The sequence below is a fragment of the Setaria italica genome, chromosome VIII (assembly GCF_000263155.2).
Source record: "Setaria italica strain Yugu1 chromosome VIII, Setaria_italica_v2.0, whole genome shotgun sequence".
Classification (NCBI taxonomy): domain Eukaryota; kingdom Viridiplantae; phylum Streptophyta; class Magnoliopsida; order Poales; family Poaceae; genus Setaria; species Setaria italica.
In genome coordinates, this window is record NC_028457.1 from 6,691,400 (window position 1) to 6,711,858 (window position 20,459).

The window sequence follows — 20,459 nt, forward strand, 5'->3', positions numbered from 1 at the left end:
AGGATGGAAGAGGTGGGAATTTTAAGGGGCCGGGACTTTATATGCTGCGTTAGCCCTTGGACAATCAGATATTTACATATGTGTACATATGTAATCCACCGTGACTGCTAGATGGATTTGCTTGTTTTATTCTTAAAAAAAAGTTGGAATTTTGATGATATTTTTGTAGGATTTTGTTGGAGATTGTTTGTGATTTGCGATTTCTGGACTGGATTCCTAAAATATATAATAACCACTCTTAAAAAATAAAAGCTTTTTATTGTTAGTTTTTCAGTTAGCGGGTTAGCACGGTTCAAAATGCGAACAAGTAATAAAAGGAATCTAATATATTCCACTTCCGTGAAGAATAAAGAAAGAATTGTTTAACATTCCAAGAAACATCTATGATATATCGCGTGTATGTTTCATGAGGGAAAAGAAAATTTGTGCTTTTTTATTATGAATTTGAGTGCTCTTTCTTAGTTGCTTTTAAGCATAATCATCAAAGCTTGTGATCTCAAGCATTAACAAGAACAAATTAACACTAACACCTTGCTATTAGCATGATTTTGCAATGTTTTACACCTTTCCAGGCTTAGGAATTCATGAATTTGTTAGCCCAAAGCTTGGTCGAACATGGTAGAAAAATAAATAAGACAAATCAAGAGGAAAGAGACTTTTTGCCAAAATTTAGCAATTCGTCTCATCATGAACACATAGAGTTTGGAATGTAGAAAACAAGCTAGTTTTAGTTTTTTTATACCCATCCGCATATACTAATAACTGGTGGGAATGTCGAATCAGATTCGATTTTTTACACAAAATTTCTACAGCGTTCCCATCCTTACCTTACCTGGTGCCACACACGTATCCAGCCCAAGAGAATGCAATATTTGTTTGCAAATACTGCGCCTACTATATTCATGGTAAATTTACACATAGCAAACCCAAAATCATACTCCCCGTTCCAAATTGTAAGTCATTTTAACTTTTTTGGAGAGTCAAATCATTTCAAGTTTGACCAAATTTATACAATAAAGTATTAACATTCATGATATCAAATAAGTATCATTAACTTTTTCATTAAATATATTTTCATAGTATATCTATTCGGTACCATAAACCTTTGTGATTCTCTCTATAATTTTAGTCAAATATAAAATATTTTGATCTTCCTTATAATTTCCATAGTATAATTTTTCCCCATCTACATGTATATTGATTACTCATGGAATGTCAAACCACATGATTACCAAACCCGATTTTTATAAGAAACCTCTCCAGCCTTGCCCATCCTTTATCCATTGCCACACACGTATTCAATCCAAGAGAACACGATATTTGCTTGCGAATACTACGCCTACTGCTGTATTCATGGTAAATTTACACGTAGCGAAAGCCCAAATCGTAATATCCTAAATGCACATGGACGCGCATGCGAAAACCCTCCAAAACTCTCTCGAGGTGAAACGAAATGAACGGGTCTTCTGTCCAGCGGGCCCCACGGGCAGAAGACCAGAAGTCCAAAACCCGCTCGGACCACGCACGCGACCGTCCCCCGCGGACGACGCGAAATCCTCCGTCCGTCGCCGCATCCTACGGCTGGCGTCCATCCCGTCCCATGGACCGGGTCCACGCGCGCGGCGGGCCGCGTGGGGACTCGCGGTTGCGGGGCCCGGGAGCACGTGGGACATGCCCCGTCTGGACGGGAGGGGAAGGAATCTGCCACGCTGGCGCCTCCTTTTCCGTTCCGGTTCCGGCTTCGGCTCCTTCAAGGCACTTGCTTGGCTTTTTCAGAAGTTCAGACATGTTTTTATCCATTTTTTTAGCACATGGAGTTGAACCTTTTGTGCTTTGCGTTTATGTTAGTGTTATTAGGACTATGTTGTTGCAGCTAAGATATGATTGTTTGGAAGAAGTTGTTGCAGCCATGTTGATGCACTCTATGTGTGTATCTCTAGTTGGTTTCCAGCCCAAAAGTTTTAATATTTTGGATCTTACTCTGGTCAAGAAATGGCAACAAGATTTGCTTAATCGGAAATTCGAAAAAAAAAGGTGTCCACATACTTTGGTACTACCGTTGTAGTTTGAACAAAGCTATAGAAATATGAGCCTCACTAATCACGTTCTCTTAATGATAAGTAAGGGCACTACCAATCAATTTCCACGACACTGAATATGATATCAAGGAGAGATGGGCAGATGTCATGGTTGAATTTTTTATCATCAATGATGCTACAGTAATTGATGATTCGCTACGTGAGTGGAAGGTAGTCCATATAGAAAGAGAGTTTGCGCAATTGCAGTGGCGGAGCTTGAAGCAAAATTGAGAGGAGGCCAACAAAGAATGGAGGGTGAATGTACCTCCAGGGAGAGGAGCCAATTTTAGGGTTAGCTAGCAATTATACCAAATATCTACTAACTTCACGGAGAGATTTTAGCTATCACTAAGCTCCGCCAGTGCGCAATTGGCAAAAGGAACCAAACACCTTGTGGTTTGGAGGTTTGATTCACCTATGTACGTTATGCAAGTTATTGCTAAGGAACATAAGCTTTGTTTTTTGAGTAACAAATAAAGCTCTATTTCCTGAAAAAAAATAAACCTTGGTACAATGCTTAAAGAAGGTCTTCATAAGATGGGGGTCAGATTTATTTGGTGTTCCTGATTATTATATATAGATTATAGACTAGTTGTTTGGCCACTCTAGTATCAAGGAGAAATTGTTGCGCAGAAAACTCTACGATTTAGATGGCCCGTCAGTTCCTTCATTGCCGTAGGCTCCACCAGCCAGGGTTAGGATCCTATTAGTGCCTGTTCTTAGGCCTGTTCCTAGGTTCATGTTATTAGACAGCCATTTTGATTACTTTTACCGTTTTAAGCACAAAGATTGCCATCGTGTTATCTTGTCCTGTTCTGTTACGTAGTTGACTGCTCGCCATCGTGTTGTCTTGTCCTCGGACCTACAGAACACAAGGGCCCAAAAACGAGGGTAGGTGCTGGTTCGGCGTGCAGTGTACCGCAGACAGAGACAGCAAGGACACCTGCAACGTCCAGCGCTCCACAAACAACAGAAAGGCTGCAACTGCAATGTCACTACTGCATGGCCAGCTTGCTCAGCAACAGCCCTTTTTTGTCCCGTTGGCATGGTGACACCGTCCGAAACTTTTTTACTACTGCTCGGCAACAGTAATTCTGCCTCTGAGTTGTACAGTACAGACAACATGTTAAATGTGTTCGATAATGAAACGTGTGTAGTTAAGGTTTAGAACTGCAAATGTACTTACACGGATGCGTTGTTTGATGCTGTGGTCGGGATGAAAAAAAATAAGAAACGATCCGAGACGAAATCACATTATTCGATGAAGAGTTTATCATATTTTCTAAATCAACTATTATTTTGACGGAAACCAGCGTGGGAGGTGCTTATCCTTTATATGTAAAAGCGATGATATTTACAATTTACGAGGCTTTAAGCCGAAAAGAAAAAGAAGAGGGAAAAAAATTATAGAGGGGAAGCGCATTGTAGAGGTAAAAGCGACTAGAAATATGTCTGGTTGGAAACGAAACCATTTTATTGGAAACGATACTCGGTTGATGAGAATTTCACCATTTTCACCGTGGTGTGGTCCTGTGGAAATAGCACGTGTAATTTTCTTAAAACACACCGCATCAATGTTCAAATGCCCATATCATTAGCTGAGGGAGTATGTGCATACAAACTCTTCTTTTTCCAATCTTTTCTTAGTATGTGGCAAGAGACATTTGATTATGCGAAGATGCGAAGTGGCACAGAAGAAGATGGTGATTCTTCCAACAATCATTACGCAATCATTGTCATGATCGTAGTCACCGTACCACTAGCATCTGGGTACCAGAAAGTAAGTATTGTATGCTTATTATTTAATTAACTCATAATTTAGGGACCACCCTAAAGTATGCACGCATTCTAGTTTCTTTTTTTTTCGAAAAATTCTTCTAGTAGTTTCTTGGAACATGAAACAAGTGACAAAAGGTTTCTGCAACATGCCAAATTAAGCGTGCATAGGCGTGCCTTCGATGTCAGCTAGATGAACAATTAGAGTAGTTACTAACTAAAGCTATCACAACCGACTAAATAAAAGATAAGTACTAATCTATTATCTATGTGATATTCAACAAATGAGAGAGAGCGCCATGTAAATAATTTTGATTATTAGCTACATATCCTAATTCTTTTTACATAAATTTCTAATATGTATATCTACCAAAATTATTAATCTGTGTGGAAGCATGGATTGATGGACTAGTTAGATAAAATAGATATTAAAATATTTGTCATGAACAATCTTCATATTACTGTTTTTTTTTGAAAATATCACTGCATTTTACTATAAGAATTTTTAGAATGGATGGAAAAAAATGAGAGCCATCCATCCGAGAAATCTATCAATGGAAACAAAGGAAATACCTTGAAGTACCTAAAGAAAGTACCAAGTAGTACCGAATTGGTAGGACCAAGTACCAAAAATAATCCTTAAATTTAATTTTTTTTTAATTATTTTTTCAGATCAGACGGTGGAAACAAAGGAAGTACGATTAAAGTAGCAACTAGTACCGAAGGGTACTTTTAAACCACTGTAAAAGAGCTCTTTTACTATTACATAGGGATAAAAAAGTAATAATTAAATAAGTATAAATGAATTATGGAGCAGTCAATTAATATCTGCCCTCCTAACAAGATACTTAAGATTAGCTATAGCAGGATTGATAAACTTCTAATTCTATTCCTAGGTAGGCAGGTAGCATATCTACGGCAGTTGGCAACTGCTCTCTTTTTTGGCAGCTAGTTTTCTTCTTCTTCTTATTTTCTTGTGCCTGTGGGATTGGGACGAGACCATTTGACTTGCCTAGCTGTGCCTTTGGAGGCCGGTCTGAACGTGCAACATACATGGGGCCAAAATGCATGGTCCTCCTTGTATTGTTGCTTCAATAATTGGATGGCAACCTTGTGTGCTTTGCAAGATAAAGGCTCGCAGCCATGTGGCTTTGTGGGTTGTGCTTCATCAACATTTTCTCTAATACTGTGCAATGCATCTCGTCGTATCAGCCTGTCTGCAGGGTTCTCATTAATTCGTATGTCCGTCTTTGTACACCACGTAAATGCGCCTCCTTTTGTGTATTTGGTTCTATGATTTGTATGGATTTTTTTTCGTATGATCATGACTACACAACATATTTGAACAAGGAATAATTACTAGAAACATTGATCTCCAAGTCTTATTCTCAAAATTATTACAACTTATTGCACAAAATAGTTATTGTACTTCAATCTCCCATACACACATCGATCTCGAAGTCTTATCCTCACAATTCAGAAGAGATAACAGGGACTGAAAGGGAAAAAAGGAAGGAGGGAGACTGTTCAGAAGTCACATGCCTCTGCAATTTGTTTTCTTCTTTACAGCAAAATGTTAGGCCAGAGGAAGGCAGATATGCACTCCCTTATCCATTTCTTTTCAGCGAGGAAAAGATAAAGGAGGGGCACTGTACATGTAAACTCTGAACAGGTGCCAGCTTCCCAACGTAGTGGCAAACGTGCAAACGTGCATACGGGGTCGGGTCAGGATCCATGGTTGTGCAGGGTACACAACCACTGAAATTAAAAGGATATTTAGAGTAACAATAAAATTCCTTCGTTCTAAACAGGACAATTTGGCCAAGTTGAGACCTTTAGTGGGACACCTGATGCGCGAGGGACTGTTTCCCAACCTAGAGCGGTTTATATATGCTCAGGGTGATCTGAAAATGTAGAAAAAAAATCTTTTTTGATAATTTTTTTGGTTAGCACAAAAAGGAAACATAGGCCCTGTTTGTTAGAGGAGCCAGAGAGCTTATCCAATGCTGAACTGTATCTATGGATCTTGAGTGCAAAGAGTCAAGGATTGGAGCTAGTTGTTGAATTGGGCCACAGCGGAGTTATTGCCAAATGGTGCCTCTGCCTCCCAACCAAACTGAACTAAAAGTGTACAGCTACTTCACTTTTGTTTCCGTATGGTACCATGCACGCCACGCCACATATCCAACCCCATACACATCACTTCACTAAATGATGTATTGATGTGTGTGCATCCAGCGAAGTGGTCTCTTATTGTCACCATAATAAACCCCTACAGTACTTGTAATTACACAGTCCACATGGAGCGGATAACCGTTAACCGGTGTTGTCTCCCTCGCTGGATTTGGAGAGATCCAACCACTGGACCAGTGGTTGCTTCTGGGCCTGCCACACACACTTGGGATACTTTGCCAAGAGTCGAGCCAAAGAAATAGAATTATTGCCACGCGGCTAACTGATCATCAAGTGGGTTCTAATAAAAAAGAATGGAATAGAATTGAATAAAATGATCAAGGAGAGCTCTGCGTGCAATTTGTCACACCCTGTGATCATGCACGATGATTGAACGGGACGTGATGAAGTAGACGAGCTCTCATTGGATACACTCATGCGGCTGCCGACGAGAATTTTACTGAGACATAAGGAGGATTCGCTACTTGTATAAATATGGACAATAAAATAAGATTTCAATTCCTAATTCTCTCCTTCTCGTCCTCTCTATCATTGACTAATGGCCCCACCGTCCATAGACCAAGCTCATTTGAGAAAAAACTCTTTCTTTTATGGTACTTTGGCTAGGTATTTTTTTTTCACCTCTGCATACGAATTTTTGAACCAGATCTGGATTCCGCTGTTTTCTTCTTCGTCCACTCTCTCCTTCATCCCTACAACGCTCCTCCCATTCCAACGCCAAATCACTACGTTGTCGTCCCTACATCGCCCTTTAGGATCCGTCTTCGGCGGCTCTTTGCTGCTAGATCTGTGGCCACCGGTCTTCACCAGCTAAGCCATCATCTGGTTGGATTTCTTTGCATCCCTAACTCTACCCATCGGCCGTCCTCCGCCATCCGCATTCATCGCCCTACACACCAACATCGCCACCTCCAAGTAGTCATACCGCCATTGAATCCTTACTGAAACCACCTAAAATCCTAGTCCTAATCTTGCTAGACCTAGGAATCGCCCGAAATGGAGAAGATGGGTCCAAGCTTCCTGAAGAGTGGGAAGATGAGATTGGATCTCGTCAAAGATCATAAGGAATCATGGGCTGTTGAGGAGAGGAAAATATTAGGGAACCGATTCGCTTCAAAATACTCAGGTATTGTCTATCATTTGCATTTCTATATCCATGGAGGTAGTCAAATGACACCAGGAATTGCAGCTAGTTTCGAAATTACAATTCAGTTCACTGAGTTCTAGTATTTTATTTCCATACAGATTTCTCTTTAGCACATATTGTTATGACTTTATGCAAATGTATCCTTTTCTAACGTCATACATACCATAAACGTGGTGATAAGACATGCATAATCGGATTGGTAGGCCCTAGTGTTGCATTGCTTTTGGTCTGTTAGTGCATCTTTCTATTTGGTTTACATCACGAGATGACATTTGATGGAACAGTAGCCCTGGAATATTAAACATGCTAATCCATACCATGGCCGGTCCAACTGTAGGTACTAAAGCAAAAAGCCGAACTTTGCTGCTGGTCCATGAGTGCACCTATGTTTAGGGGAAAGATAGCCACTTTGTGACATCTTTTGTAGGTGCTCAAGGAAATATCTCCAATGATTGGCTTCTCTGAGCCAATCCAAAATTCATTTATTCTGGTTCCAATTCCCTCTAAATTCCCAATTTTTTTCGTGGACGTTTTTGGTGTGACATGTCCACTCCACTTGTCAAGTTCTCTGTTCTTAACTTCTTATAATAATAGTTACATGAGTGGGCTGTGCCATCAAGCACATGTCTTTCCAGGTTTCCATTGGCGCTGGGTCCTTGCACTATTCTGAAATCAAATATGAACACAAAGATTTTCAGTTGCCACCATGCTATTTCAGGTGATTCTTTCACAATTTGGATACTCTCTACCTGGATATGTTTTGGATGCTACTTACTTCCAAAGGATCTCACCTTTGCTGGCAACAGTACATCTTCAGAATCTTATCTCACCAAGATGACAACACCAAAGGTAAAACAATACAGAGCCAGCCAAAACAATCTGTTGCCCAAGGCCATTCATTCAGACATCTTTTCCTCTCAGTGGAAAACACTGCTGAACACCTCATTCAGTCATCTTTACTCTTTCCCCAGAAGGCCAGAAGAGCATAGGACATACATAGACAGGGAGCAGGCAGATCAGATTCCATCTTTCCAAGCAACATCACATCTTCAGCAGAAAGCCATCAGAATGCATGCCATCTGGGCTGTTTCTCCCCCATCCAAAAACACACAAACACTCCTGATCTACATGTTCATGGATTCCAGGCAGCCTCCCTTTGCTTTCCAATCACCCCAGCCATGCTGCACCAATCCCTTTTCCTCAAAATGTACTGGCTGTTTGGTCCAACCAGCAGCATCCTTTATTCACAGCTTCTGTTAGGCAGGCCAGGCCCATGAACATTCTTTAAGCTGCATTCTACAGCATACACAGCCTTTACCCCCCTGGACTATTGAGTGCATACTGCATAGATCCTCTGCAGACTGCATAACATGTGATCATTTGAAGCATCAAAGCTTTCAGTGCCTGTCATTTTGGCTCAACAGTGTGCACTAATCACTGGACAATTATTGCCTTGTCCTCCGTGTCCTCAAAGTTGAAACCCCAGGAACCCATATCTTCAACAGCCAAGCCAATTTCAGGTAGGTAGATGAGGATGTTGCACCATCCATGACAGTGAGCACTCTCATGCCATAGCTGCTAGCTAGTAGTACACACCAAGTGTTCCACATATATAAAGATATAAATATAGATACAAAGGAGCTAGGGAGTAGTGGTACTGGTACACACATACATCAACACCACACATATATACACCTTAAAGATTTTGCAGGTTTGCAAGAGACATGGATGACTTCACTTTCCCAACTCTGTATGCAGGAGGGTTCCCTCACCAGCTCGGCCTCGGCGGCTCCTCCCCTCCGCCGTGGTTCCTCGCCGCCGCCGCCGGAGGGGAGGAGGATGAGGACGAGGAGAAGATGGACATGCTGTGGGAGGACTTCAACGAGGAGCTCGCGAGCGCGCCGCCGCTGTGCCCGCTGAGCCCCGTGATCAACAAGGGAGGGCTGGCGATGAAGGAGGAGGAGGCCTGGCTCGACGACGAGCTCATCGTCGTCGACCTGGAGAAGCGCGCGAAGCATCTCCATTCTCCACAGGACGGCAGGGTGGTCCGGCGCCGGCGGTGGAGCATGGCGCTGATGCTCAGGCTGCTCAAGAAGCTGTTCCTGGTCAAGAAATCCAGGAACAACCCGAGGACCGCACCGATTTGATCCTTCCTCATCAGATGGGCTTAGGCTGCTACCTCCAAGAGATCAATGGGGGATGAGTGGTTATATACAATATATCAGAGTAATGTTTTGATTAATCGGTAGTGCCGTGTGACATGGATTTATACAGGTGTACTTGGTTTTGCTCTCACAAGGCAAACAGCCTGGTGTGTTCTTTTTTTGCTGAAGATTGTGTTTTCTTAGCATCAGTTTAATCCTAACTGCCGGTTATTGAATTTGAATTTTGGTATACCTTATTTGTTACCGTTCAAATTCTTCATGTGGTTGTTAGAATTGCCCCCCATGACTGTTTTTTTTTTAGATTCAAATGCAGCATCTGATCATCAACCAGAGAATGTTCACTCAGAATCATGCAATGCGCATGCCACAAACTAACGCTGAAATGTTTGTCAACTTAAATTATTGGCATTTGATATGGTGTGTTCTTTTTTGCTGAAGATTGTGTTTTCTTAGCATCAGTTTAATCCTAACTGCCGGTTATTGACTTTGAATTTTGATATACCTCAATTGTTACCGTTCAAATTCTGCATCTGGTTGTCACTTGTCATAATTTCCTCCCATGACTTTTTTTTGGTCGAGATTCAAGTGCAGCATCTGATCATCAACCAGAGGATGTTCACTCGAAATCATGCAAATGTGCACGCCACAAATTAACGCTGAAATGTTTGTCAACTTAAACTATTGGCATTTCATATGTTCATCAAGTTTGGAATTAGTTGGCACACGGGATACTGTTCTGAGTTCTCCTACCACGTACGTGCCAACAACCTCGTAGATGTAGCCATGCCTTTGCCATCAAGAACCTACCGAAATGAAGGGGCCATTAACTGCAGATGAGCCAAAGTTTCTGGTGGCTGCGCCAGCATCTGTATGTGAGGCAAAAATCAGACGCCTCCAAGTCCCCAACCTCATAAACACTGCACTAAAATGTTGCAACCAACAAGAAGCTGCAATCAGAGTACCGCCTTTCAACATTAGTGATCTAAATGCCTTACCTTATCCATCACTTGTCTTAATCCGGTTCTCCTAACCACACCATAAAGAATGTACAGTTGCAGTACTTGTGTACTCAATTCTCCGGCTGACGAGAGGTCTTTTTATTTTTACTTTGGGTGGTACCATTTGTTAAATACAATATGAAAGCAAAGCAAGACTGTTAACTAACTGTGACATCCAAAATCAGTTTCCTTATCGTTTCAATTTTTTTTATTCAATCGTTTAAAAAAAAACCAGTTTCATTTCACCCGTCTCCTCATTCTGATGTTCTTAACCTGCAGACTGAATCATTGAGCAATGATTAGGTTAGGTCTCACTTAACCTGCTTCTGTTACCTCGTGTTTAGCTGTTGCTCTTGCCACACTGATCACCAGTACTGAAAAAGGTCTGCTGACGATGAGTGATCTTTCTCCATTGCTGAAGTGCTGGATTGAGTAGAAAGGAATTAAAGGATGCCTGCACTGCTGAGGCTGACTGAGACCTCAACACGTGGTCTTGTAACCATCAGCAGCAAGCCAACAACTAACAGTAAACAGAGTGAAGCAACAAGGAGCTGGATGGCCAAGAGCACAGCCATGAGATGGATGCAGCAACCAACATGCAGGTTGGTTTCGAACAGCAGGACATTGGTTGTGAAACTTTTGTGCTTTGTCAGGTTTGTTCTAACAACAATCTGCAGCGGATAGCCAGGGGCTAAAAGACCTGATCTTGTGCCCTGCAAGATTTGCTAGAATGCCTGGGCTACTGCCATCTCACAAGTCACACCACAAGAAAAATTTCAGTAACTAGCAGCCAGTTTTTGTCAAAACTTCTGTTGCACCCTAGAGCCACATGGTTGCAACTACCACTCCACCAGCCAATGCAAGGCTGATCAGGTAAATTCCGACCGCTCTCCTGCTTTTCCCACTCCTGAAAAAAATATGTTTTCACTATAAACTGCAAGAAAAGAATTAATGGGTGCACAGCAAATTCCTATAACATACTGTTATATATATATATATATATATGTTCGCAACGGCATTATTTGACCGGCACAACATCATTCCAGTCAGAACATGAGCACATAACTTCTGTTTATTGTCACTTGTTTGTTTCAGTGAATTATGAGTGCTCTCCCTCTTGAAGGAGCACAGAAGCATTCTCCAGCATGTGAATAGTTACCAGTCCTCTCATTCTCTAGCCGCAGGTCAATGGATCACGCTCTCCGATATGCGAAGGAAACCCTAGTCTCTGCTGCTGGCACGGAGGAGCGGAGTTATCTCCGGGACAACCCGATAGATGTGCACTTTTATGTTGTCCTCCTTGAAAAGCTCGAAGACACATACATCAAACTTCTCCAGATTGTTTCCTAGAGCAAATTTACCCCAGCCACCACTGAAAGAGGCGACAGAGCGGTCGCTGTAGTAAACATAGTTAACTTGCCAAGGCTTTCCTAGGGGATCCCAGAGTGTCATCTTCTTGCTTATCCGGGGAAGTGACTCTCTGACAAATTCGCATGTGATGTTCTGCAATACAAGGGAGTAAGTCAGAGAAGCAATGAGAATATAAACGAGCCAATGGTAAATAAGCCAAAACGTGCAGGGCACAAGTTCAGGATATACGGCAATGCTATCCACTGGACAAATGAAAGAACCTGAAACATGATACTAACCCCCCCCCCCCCCAAACCCCCGCGGGGGTGGATCCAACAAGGATCGGAAAGCTAGGGAATCAAAAAAGTGGTTAAATAAGCCAAACTACGCGAATTTGCAAAGTTACTGGAGAAATGTGGAAAACTATTTACTGTTACAAGAACAGTTTGCTGCAGAGTAGAGAAGCATAAATCGGCGATAAATAATAGATTTTCACAGATGTGATAACTACACCATAAAAACTACCTAGAAATGGAATGCCAAGAGTAATGAATATAAGAAAACACATAGGAATGCAGATCTACACTTAGATCAAGCTCATTATCTCAAACTGTGGTGCCTGTGAATGTCCTTCAGCTATGCCCAGCTGCCAGTAACAGTATTTTTTTATACACTAAACAATTCTATATTTCCAGGAATGGACCCATAAGTCTATAGTGTATAGCCATGTTATCACATTAATTTCCTGGAATGCAACAAAGCATACAACACTAGCAAACTATGATCTGTACATTTTTATCTATCAAAGTAATGATGCTTAATTTTCTTAGAACATACTTCAGTATTATATTCAAGGAATTTATATGCCATCTGAGAAAAATTCAAACTACGGTGCACATTAAGGAATCCTCTTCATGCAGGCAACTACAAGAAAGAGTTTTGAGCTCGATATAAATGAAGTAGCATATGGGAAATAAGTGACAGTACCATGAAAAATCCCACATAGACATACGATATACATGAAGTAGCATATGGGAAATAAGTGACATTACCATGAAAAATCCCACATAGACATAAGATTCCATCATTGTTTGCACGGCAAAAGGATTCTTTGATTTAAATTCCTTTGCCCTTCTAAGAGCAAGGCCCTTCTCTTCTTCAGTAACTGGACGCCTTTGCGATATTACTACTGGTTGCCTGGCCCTCCTCACAATGACTGAAAGATGCAATAGATCAAATTATTCACAGAAATCGTGCAGTCCAAAGAACTGACTCTTATTAACAATAGATGATGGCAAATTCACTGTAATAAAACTATTTAGGGGAGAAAAAACTTACATTTACCAAGCTTAGGCATATTCTTGTCTCTGACGTGAGTCTTGTTGAAAGCCGTAGATTCGTTTAATATACTGAATGGGGTATCTGTGATATGCAAAAGTTACCTTGAGTGAAAAGCATGGATGGCAATAATTCTGAATGAATACTAGCTAGAAAAATAATGGTTGCTCATGAGTGTGCTAGACAATCTATGCATGTAATCAGACAGGCCACCAGGTTGTTTTGGTGCTAATGCTGAACTGGGATTGCAATCCTGTTTTGACATAATAGAGCACTTATTTTTAATGAGACGAGTCAGTGGTAATCTTAGCCAATTGCCACCGCCAATAAAGAGCGTGGCAACTACATGCTTGCAATGTCAGAGCACGTGGCCTCTTAAGTTCTGACCATGGTTTTTCAAAAAACAAAAAAGTTCTGACCATGCAGGACAACTACTCAGCAGTACAGTTGCAGGCATGTGCTGAATGTATCAGTCATTTATGCAGTTACCCTGCACTCAATTTCATGTTTTCAATCAAAAACTACTAAAATGATTGCAATATTAACATTATTCAGGTTACATCTCAAAAGAAAAGTATTAAGGTCAGTATACATTTTTTTAAACATTAAGGTTCTTTTACCTTTCTCAGTGTTGACAATTGTTGATGCATCCTTAGAAGTACGAACAATAGCTTCAGGACTCTTTTTCTCAGCTTGCTTTGGAACACTAGAATGCCTCTTTGATGCATTGCCATCTGCTACGATATCATTCACTTCTCTAGTCCTCTTTCCTGTTATTCCATTACCCTCCTCTGGGGGGAGAATTGATGTCTCAGAGGTGCCACCTGCATCCATGTCCACATGGACCTCTTCTTCATCATCTTCAATCTTAATCACTACATTGTTAGTACGCTTCGCAACCAAAGATGGTGGGTCCACGACACCAAATGAACCAAACACTGTCACGGAGAATCGTGAGAGTCCATCATATGTGAAGACCAAGAAGTGACCTTGCTTGACAGAGTGATCCGTAACAAATTCCTTCCACCCCTGCTCAAAGAACAACCCTTCGGAGTCTGAAGTAAGTACTGCCTGCCATGTGTTGCCACTCGGACCTTTCAGGGAAACCAGTCCAGTAGGCTGCTCCTTGAGGTGTTGGTGGAACGCCGTCGGAATTTTCTACACATACCAACAATTAAGAAGCTGTTAGTTTTTCTCCTCTAGAATGCACACATGAACTTGTTGACACTGAGGCAAGCTGCATGTGTGACACAATCTCAGATTAAAAGTAAAACCAGCAAACGAACAGTGTATATATGGTATGTGGTGTAATAGTCTGACGGTGCTGGAATATGCAATCACAGCCAGGAGATGAAACATTACTGAATACTCCTTCCGTTCCAAATTGTAGGTCGTTTTGACATTTCTAGATTCATAGATTTTGTTATGCACTTAGATATACAATTATATCCAGATATATAGCAAAAGTTACAATTTGAAACGGAGGGAGTACTCATTATCAGTGTTACCCGGACACCCATGTCATAATCCTTTTGCGGAGTCAGCATTCCACACCAGTTACCAGTGTTGAATTCCGAGTGGTATTTGCAGTGTCACAAACACTTGCCGAATTGGACAACCAAACCCAAATCGGACACAGATACCCGCACCAAGAAGAGGTAAATGAGTAAATGACACGCAATCTACTAACGGCTAGAACATTAGGAAAAGGAAATTCAGGAGAAAAGGTCTCTCTTTTTTTTTGGCACCGCAGGCAATTTTTGGTCGAAAGGCTGTCAAAAATTTTGCCGCAAATATTATTAGAATGAGAAAAATCAAAACAAACTGTCGGCCGAGTTTTTGAGTGGAACCGGGCCAAAAAAACACACACACACAACCACAAAACTTCCCCCGGACAACTTCAGATCAAAGCCGGCATCGCAAGCAATAGCATTCGGATTTCTAACGGAGACAGAACAAGTCGGACCATCGTCACAGCATCTCGCGGAGCAACAGCAATAAGTAGTAATTTTCCTTTTTGGGGGAAAAAAGAACCGAAAAGCAATAGCACAGTCCTCGCCAGTCGCCATAGATGCATGGATTAAATGGAACAGGGGACGCAGTGAAAGAAGCTCACCAATCGCTCCCGCGACTGGTCGGGGAAGAAGATCTTGAAGAACTGCTGGCCAGCGCTCTTGGCCGCCGCCGCCGCCTCCTGCTTCACCTTCGCCGCTGCCTTCTCCTTCCCCTTGCCGTCTTCCCTCACTTCATTCTGCTTCCCCTTCTGCTTCTGCTTCTCCTTCGCCGACTTCTCCTTGCCCCCTTCCCTCACCTCCTTCTCCTTCCCCTTCTGCTTCTGCTTCTCCTTCGCCGCCTCCTTGCCGACGGCTTCCCTCACCTCCTTCTCCTTCCCTTTCCCCTTGCCGCTCTCCTTCTCCGGCGCGGCGGCGGCCGCCGCGCCGCTGCTCCCCTGATGCTTCTTGCGCCCCGCCGCCATGGCCGGCTTCTCTGCACAGAGCAACGAGGAACACCCGGAAATGAACAAGATTCAATGATTACTCACGCCGGCGAGCGGCCGCCGCTATAGATAAACCGTGGACAGTTAGCACAGACTTACTTTGTCGGAGCCTGGACCCCCTCTCTCTCTCTCTCTCCTCTGCTCTACTCTCTCTCTCTTTCTCTCTGGGTTTAAGGGATGGCTATGGCGAGGACAAAAGAGTTGGTCTTTTCAGGAAAACAGGGGAGAGGGGCTCGAAAGGCGATGGCCTCAGACACCCTCTTTGGGTTGGGTTTTCTGAAAACAAAGGCTCTCCGTGTTTGGGTTGCTGTGCTTGTGCAACGTGCTTCTGGACTCTAGCCAGATTTTGTCTTTTATGACTTGATCATCACCTAAGATGAGATTGTCACCATCTGGGATGAAGGCTGGAATCCTGTCGAGCTGGGTGTGGGAAGAGGGTGACCCTGTATTCCAAGTGTGTTATTCCTAGTCCTTGTCGAGTAATACTTAACGGTGCGACAAAATGATCGTCACTTGATGAGATCAGGTTGTCACGATCTCGATCATCACCTGAGATCAGATTTGTCATGATCTCGGATGAAGGCTGTAATCTTGTTGAGCTGGGTGCGGGGAGAGGGTGAGTTCCTCGTCCTGGTCGAGTAATACTTAATGGCGTGGCAAAATGAGCCGTTGAAAGAAACTTCCTTTTTATCGCGTGAAATCTTACCGTGATCTAATATGAACTCGCGGAACTCTGGGAGGTAGCTAAGTGGCACGCGTGCGCGAGCAGAAGTAACGGGGTGCACTTGGAAATGCCGGATCAAAGAAGTCGGAGATTCTAGCCATTGATCGTGTTCAGAGGTCAATTGTTGTGCCTCCATCTCTACTCCCTCCGCTCTCTAGGATCTATACCTGGTTTAGAAGAAGTATTGGAACAAAAATGATTAAAGTCAAAAATTTACTAATAGAAATTTGCAATAAAAATTTGGAAGCCTTTTAATGCAAAAATAATTTTAAGATTACTTTTTCAACACAAAGAAACCTGATGCAGAATTTTCTTAGAAAATTAAGATCAGGAAGCTGACCTTGTGTAGTGCCGAAGCCACGTTGGGGTGGCCACACCATCTAATCTTGGGATGCAACACCTAGTATGGCCTCCTTGGCCAATGGTGTTAACAACGGCGCCTATGGTGATAGAGGTGGAGGCAGCGGGAGGTGGACGACGATCTGGCTAGATCTCATCTGTGTCTGGTTTCGATGTGTGAAGGAGAATATTAATGGAAAAGAAAAGGAGGAAGTTATTATTATATATGGATCCTACACTGTAGACTAGCTTGTGAGAAAAATATGTATAGCCACCAAGTACAACTTGCAGATTCGAAAATTTCCACTTTTTCTCGGTGCCAGACTGTCGAATGATGGCCGGGCTCCGTCACACTTTTTATGAAAAAGATATGATAAGTCATAAGTAGTTCGCTTACAAGTGGGCCTAGCACATGTAAGTGGGACTACAACCCAAAGCAGTGGTGGCATTAGAGGAATGTATTAACCTCTATCTATTCAGTGGTGTAGAAGAGATTTTCTGATTCAAATACTGCTTAGTTTCAGAGTTTGGAAAGCATCTTGCTACTTGTTTACCATGGATTAATTACTATTAAAGATACTAGAGAAACGGATCTCATGAAAATTCGTAGGATTGACCTGAGTTGATCGAGAAAAATATATCGTGTCATAACCAGTTTTTTATGTGCGCATAGTTTTTTTTTGTGTGAAAATTCGTAGGATTGACCTCAACTCAAGAGGCTAGCCATTCAAATAATCAAATCCTTTTCTACCGAGATAGAAAGAAAGAGTTGTTTTGGGATTCATCACGCACCTCTCTGCTCATCCTTGTGAGCGTACCACTCTGCCATCCTATAAGTTGAGAGGCATCCTACCGCTGTTTTTAGTTTTTTTTTATGCAGATTTCCCATTTCTCTTACACATGGATCTCTTGATGTACTCCCACGGCGTTTTGACTTGATATACTTAAATTCATATCGTACATGTATCATTCATACTTTATTAAAAATGTCATGTATTATATATTTTTCTCCAACCACTTTGAACGCAGTGATTGATCTTTGTTGTCATCAACCTTGAAATCGTCACCCACTCGGCGTCACACACGAAACTCCACGTGCGGGAACACGAGGGCCGGGCTCCTTGCCTTGGCGTAAAGACATGGAGGCTGACTGGGTTTCTTGGAGTTTTTGGGGACACAGTGACGACACAGGGACCAAAGGGCCAGCCTTTTCAGGAGAACAGGGGAGAGAGAGGATCAAAGGTGATGGCGTGAGCCGGGAGGGCTGAGCCTCCTCTTGGGCGTGTTGCTGGACTAGAGATTTTGCAGGGCTTTTGCTAGATTTTCTTTATATTTCTTCTGACAGCATCCTGGTTGGTGAGAGAACCAGCAACAGCAAGTGTGCATCTCACGAGAAGGATGTGTGCAGTGTACTCCTGTGCTGTCATGTTTCAGATTAAAGGGAATGTGTCGTGCTCAAACAATATCAAAATAGACACGGTACATTTGATACTCTTTAGAAAGTTTGCTGTTTGCTGCAATCGGCTCTAATTGTGACATTTTTTATTATATTTCTCTATGTACATATATTTGATGGCATCATGCAAGTAAAAAATTAAAGTAAATGCGAAGTCATGTGAAATGTGTCTTCTCATACAACATAATGAGAGGACGACAAACTATACGTCCTTCCTTTACACAGGAGAAGATAAAGAAATTGGTAGGTGAGTTCGACGGTTGTTTGCAACATACACACGTGAAAAAAGCTCATATTTTCATTCATAATAATGGTAGTGGCTCATAGACCAATTTTCAGTTATAATAATAACTACAAAAAAGTCGGAAATTGTTTTCATTTCTGCTTTGAATTCTGACGGAAATTCCTAAACTTTACTTCACAATTATCTATGTAATTTCACTACAACAATATAGTCACGTAGGATTCATTCTAGCGAACTGATAGCACAACTAGTAAGGTTCCTTATAGTGGAACTTGCTCACCTGAAATAGAGTTACCGACTTGGTACAATTGCGTGCTTGTATTCATAGGGATGAGTGTACGTTCATGTATGCGAGCGTTCACGTCTGTACTGTATTTTGCAAAACAAATTGCAGCCATCAGGTAGTAATCCTGATTGGCATGGTGTGCCATCTTATTTTAGCCATTCATCTACTACAATAAGAATTTTAAACACGCAATAGATAGACAAGATTTGCCCTAGCTACACTATCGCAAAGAGTTTGTACAGTGTCCAAGGCTTAGCCGAATATTCCTCGCGCATAGCTACAGGGAAATCGTGCTTCCAATAAAAAAAGATGGATTGATTCTTTTGTTCTTCTGATGATTGATGAAAATGGCCCAACGATCCCAAAATTTAGCATCTTCTTTTATTTTTTGACGATTAAAAAATTCGTTGGGTGGCCCGAATGTATAATATGCGCATGCGTCAGCAACGCGGGCTCTAGATCTACTTTTTTATATAAAAAATATTATTTCTTCTTTTTATCACGTAGAAAGAAATGTATTCCCGAAAGTGTTCACTGGGCCCATTGGTCCTCCTCGCCACTCTGATGAACCTAATACGAAAAAGTCCTATTTACCTTCGTGAATCAGCGACCGAGTCTTTGTTGTCCCTCTCAACTCGAAAACCAGCCATCTTGGCTCCTCCAACTTGAGAAACCAGTTGCGCAACTACCTCAACTTGAATCAGAGCGGTTTTCGCCCGACGTGGTGGTTTTGGATATGGTTTTTCCGACGTGGCACCACGTCTTACTGCCAACTGTTCGGTGGGTCCCATATATATGTCAGAATGTATCATCTTCTTCTACATCTGTTTCTCCCGTCCTCGTGCTGCATCATCATCCCCATCCACTCTAACGCGCCGCTCCTTCAGGATCGGGGGCTCAATTGCGACTTGTGAGACGTCAGACGACAAGCACGGCCATGAATCATGGCCGGAATTCTCACTCCGCGCGAGCTCCCAGCTGCCATCGCTACCGCGGGGCCAGGTCCGTCGCGACGTCCTCGGAGGTTGCGGCCACTGGAGCCCTTCCTCATCTATTGGCGGCACAGGTGAAGCAACGACAAATCAATCCGGCCAAGGAAGTTAGATTAAAGAAACAAGAAATGAATCAAGTAAACCGATAGACATGCACGGCATAAGAAGGGGAGCTGACGATTCCGGTGAGTGGCAGAGCTAATTGGCTTGCTGTGTTGCTTGGATTTGGAGGTGTGGCTTTGCAATGTAGGGAAAGTAAGTTGAGAAATGCTCGACTTGGGCAAGGGGCAGCTCGGGTGATGACGGATTTGGCGCTGCTGGTGGGGATTTGTGCCAGCTTGCAGGGAGAACCAGTAGAAGGAGATGCAGCGTTGGTTGGGGGATTTCTTGTTCCCGGAGATGAACAGAGGACCGCTAGGACGAGGCGAACACGCTCATGGCGAGCTCGGACAAGCTCGGCCAATAGACGGCGGGCGGCGAGAAGATCCATGGCAGCGGCATCAGGGCCCGTCCCCTCGCCGCGCCGTCGCGTCATCCCGTCGCGCACCCCATCCCCATCACGCCGCGCTCATCCCCCAGCTCAGCCCGCGCGGCCTCCGCGGCCACTGAAAGTCCTGGAGCATTGGTTCAGGAGCTAATAATCATTTCATTGGAGCACGACTTTCAAGTCGGCCCAAAAGCCCAAGCAAGCGTCGGATTCCAGCAGCGTCCGAGTCGGCGTCGTGCACGGAGAGCCCAACCTCCCCGTCCCGCCGGCGCGTCCGCGCGTCTCACGCTCACGCGAACTCCGCGCGCGGGAACACGATCGAGCTAGCGATCTGCAGAGGCCGCCGCGACCATGAAGAGGAAGCCGTCCGCGGCGTTCCAGGAGGAGGC

At 43.0% G+C, this 20,459-nt stretch overlaps 2 protein-coding genes across 2 annotated transcripts; one reads left to right on the plus strand and one right to left on the minus strand.

Moving 5' to 3' along the window:
- The first annotated feature begins 8,748 nt into the window (after window positions 1–8,748).
- LOC101778616 lies at window positions 8,749–9,595 on the plus strand. The gene has a single exon (XM_012848417.2). The coding sequence runs from the start codon at window positions 8,919–8,921 to the stop codon at window positions 9,339–9,341; it is 423 nt and encodes a 140-aa protein (XP_012703871.1). The 5' UTR covers window positions 8,749–8,918; the 3' UTR covers window positions 9,342–9,595.
- Window positions 9,596–11,313: 1,718 nt separating this feature from the next.
- On the minus strand, window positions 11,314–15,801 carry LOC101779025 (B3 domain-containing protein Os11g0197600). Its single transcript, XM_004978869.2, has 6 exons — window positions 15,642–15,801; window positions 15,162–15,532; window positions 13,666–14,203; window positions 13,046–13,129; window positions 12,760–12,923; window positions 11,314–11,860 (listed from the first exon to the last, which is right to left on the minus strand). Exons 2-6 carry the CDS (start codon window positions 15,519–15,521, stop codon window positions 11,579–11,581), a joined length of 1,428 nt encoding a protein of 475 aa, XP_004978926.1. The 5' UTR covers window positions 15,522–15,532; window positions 15,642–15,801; the 3' UTR covers window positions 11,314–11,578.
- Between the last annotated feature and the right edge of the window lie 4,658 nt (window positions 15,802–20,459).

What these genes read in the sequence shown, in the direction of transcription:
- LOC101778616 (XM_012848417.2), top strand. Translation starts at nt 8,919, where the DNA reads ATGGATGACTTCACTTTCCCAACTCTGTATGCAGGAGGGTTCCCTCAC.
- LOC101779025 (XM_004978869.2), bottom strand. Translation starts at nt 15,521, where the DNA reads ATGGCGGCGGGGCGCAAGAAGCATCAGGGGAGCAGCGGCGCGGCGGCC. An exon ending in AATTGTCAACACTGAGAAAG is followed by an intron (nt 13,130 to 13,665) that starts GTAAAAGAACCT and finishes TGCATATCACAG; the next exon opens with ATACCCCATTCAGTATATTA. An exon ending in TATGCCTAAGCTTGGTAAAT is followed by an intron (nt 12,924 to 13,045) that starts GTAAGTTTTTTC and finishes TGCATCTTTCAG; the next exon opens with TCATTGTGAGGAGGGCCAGG.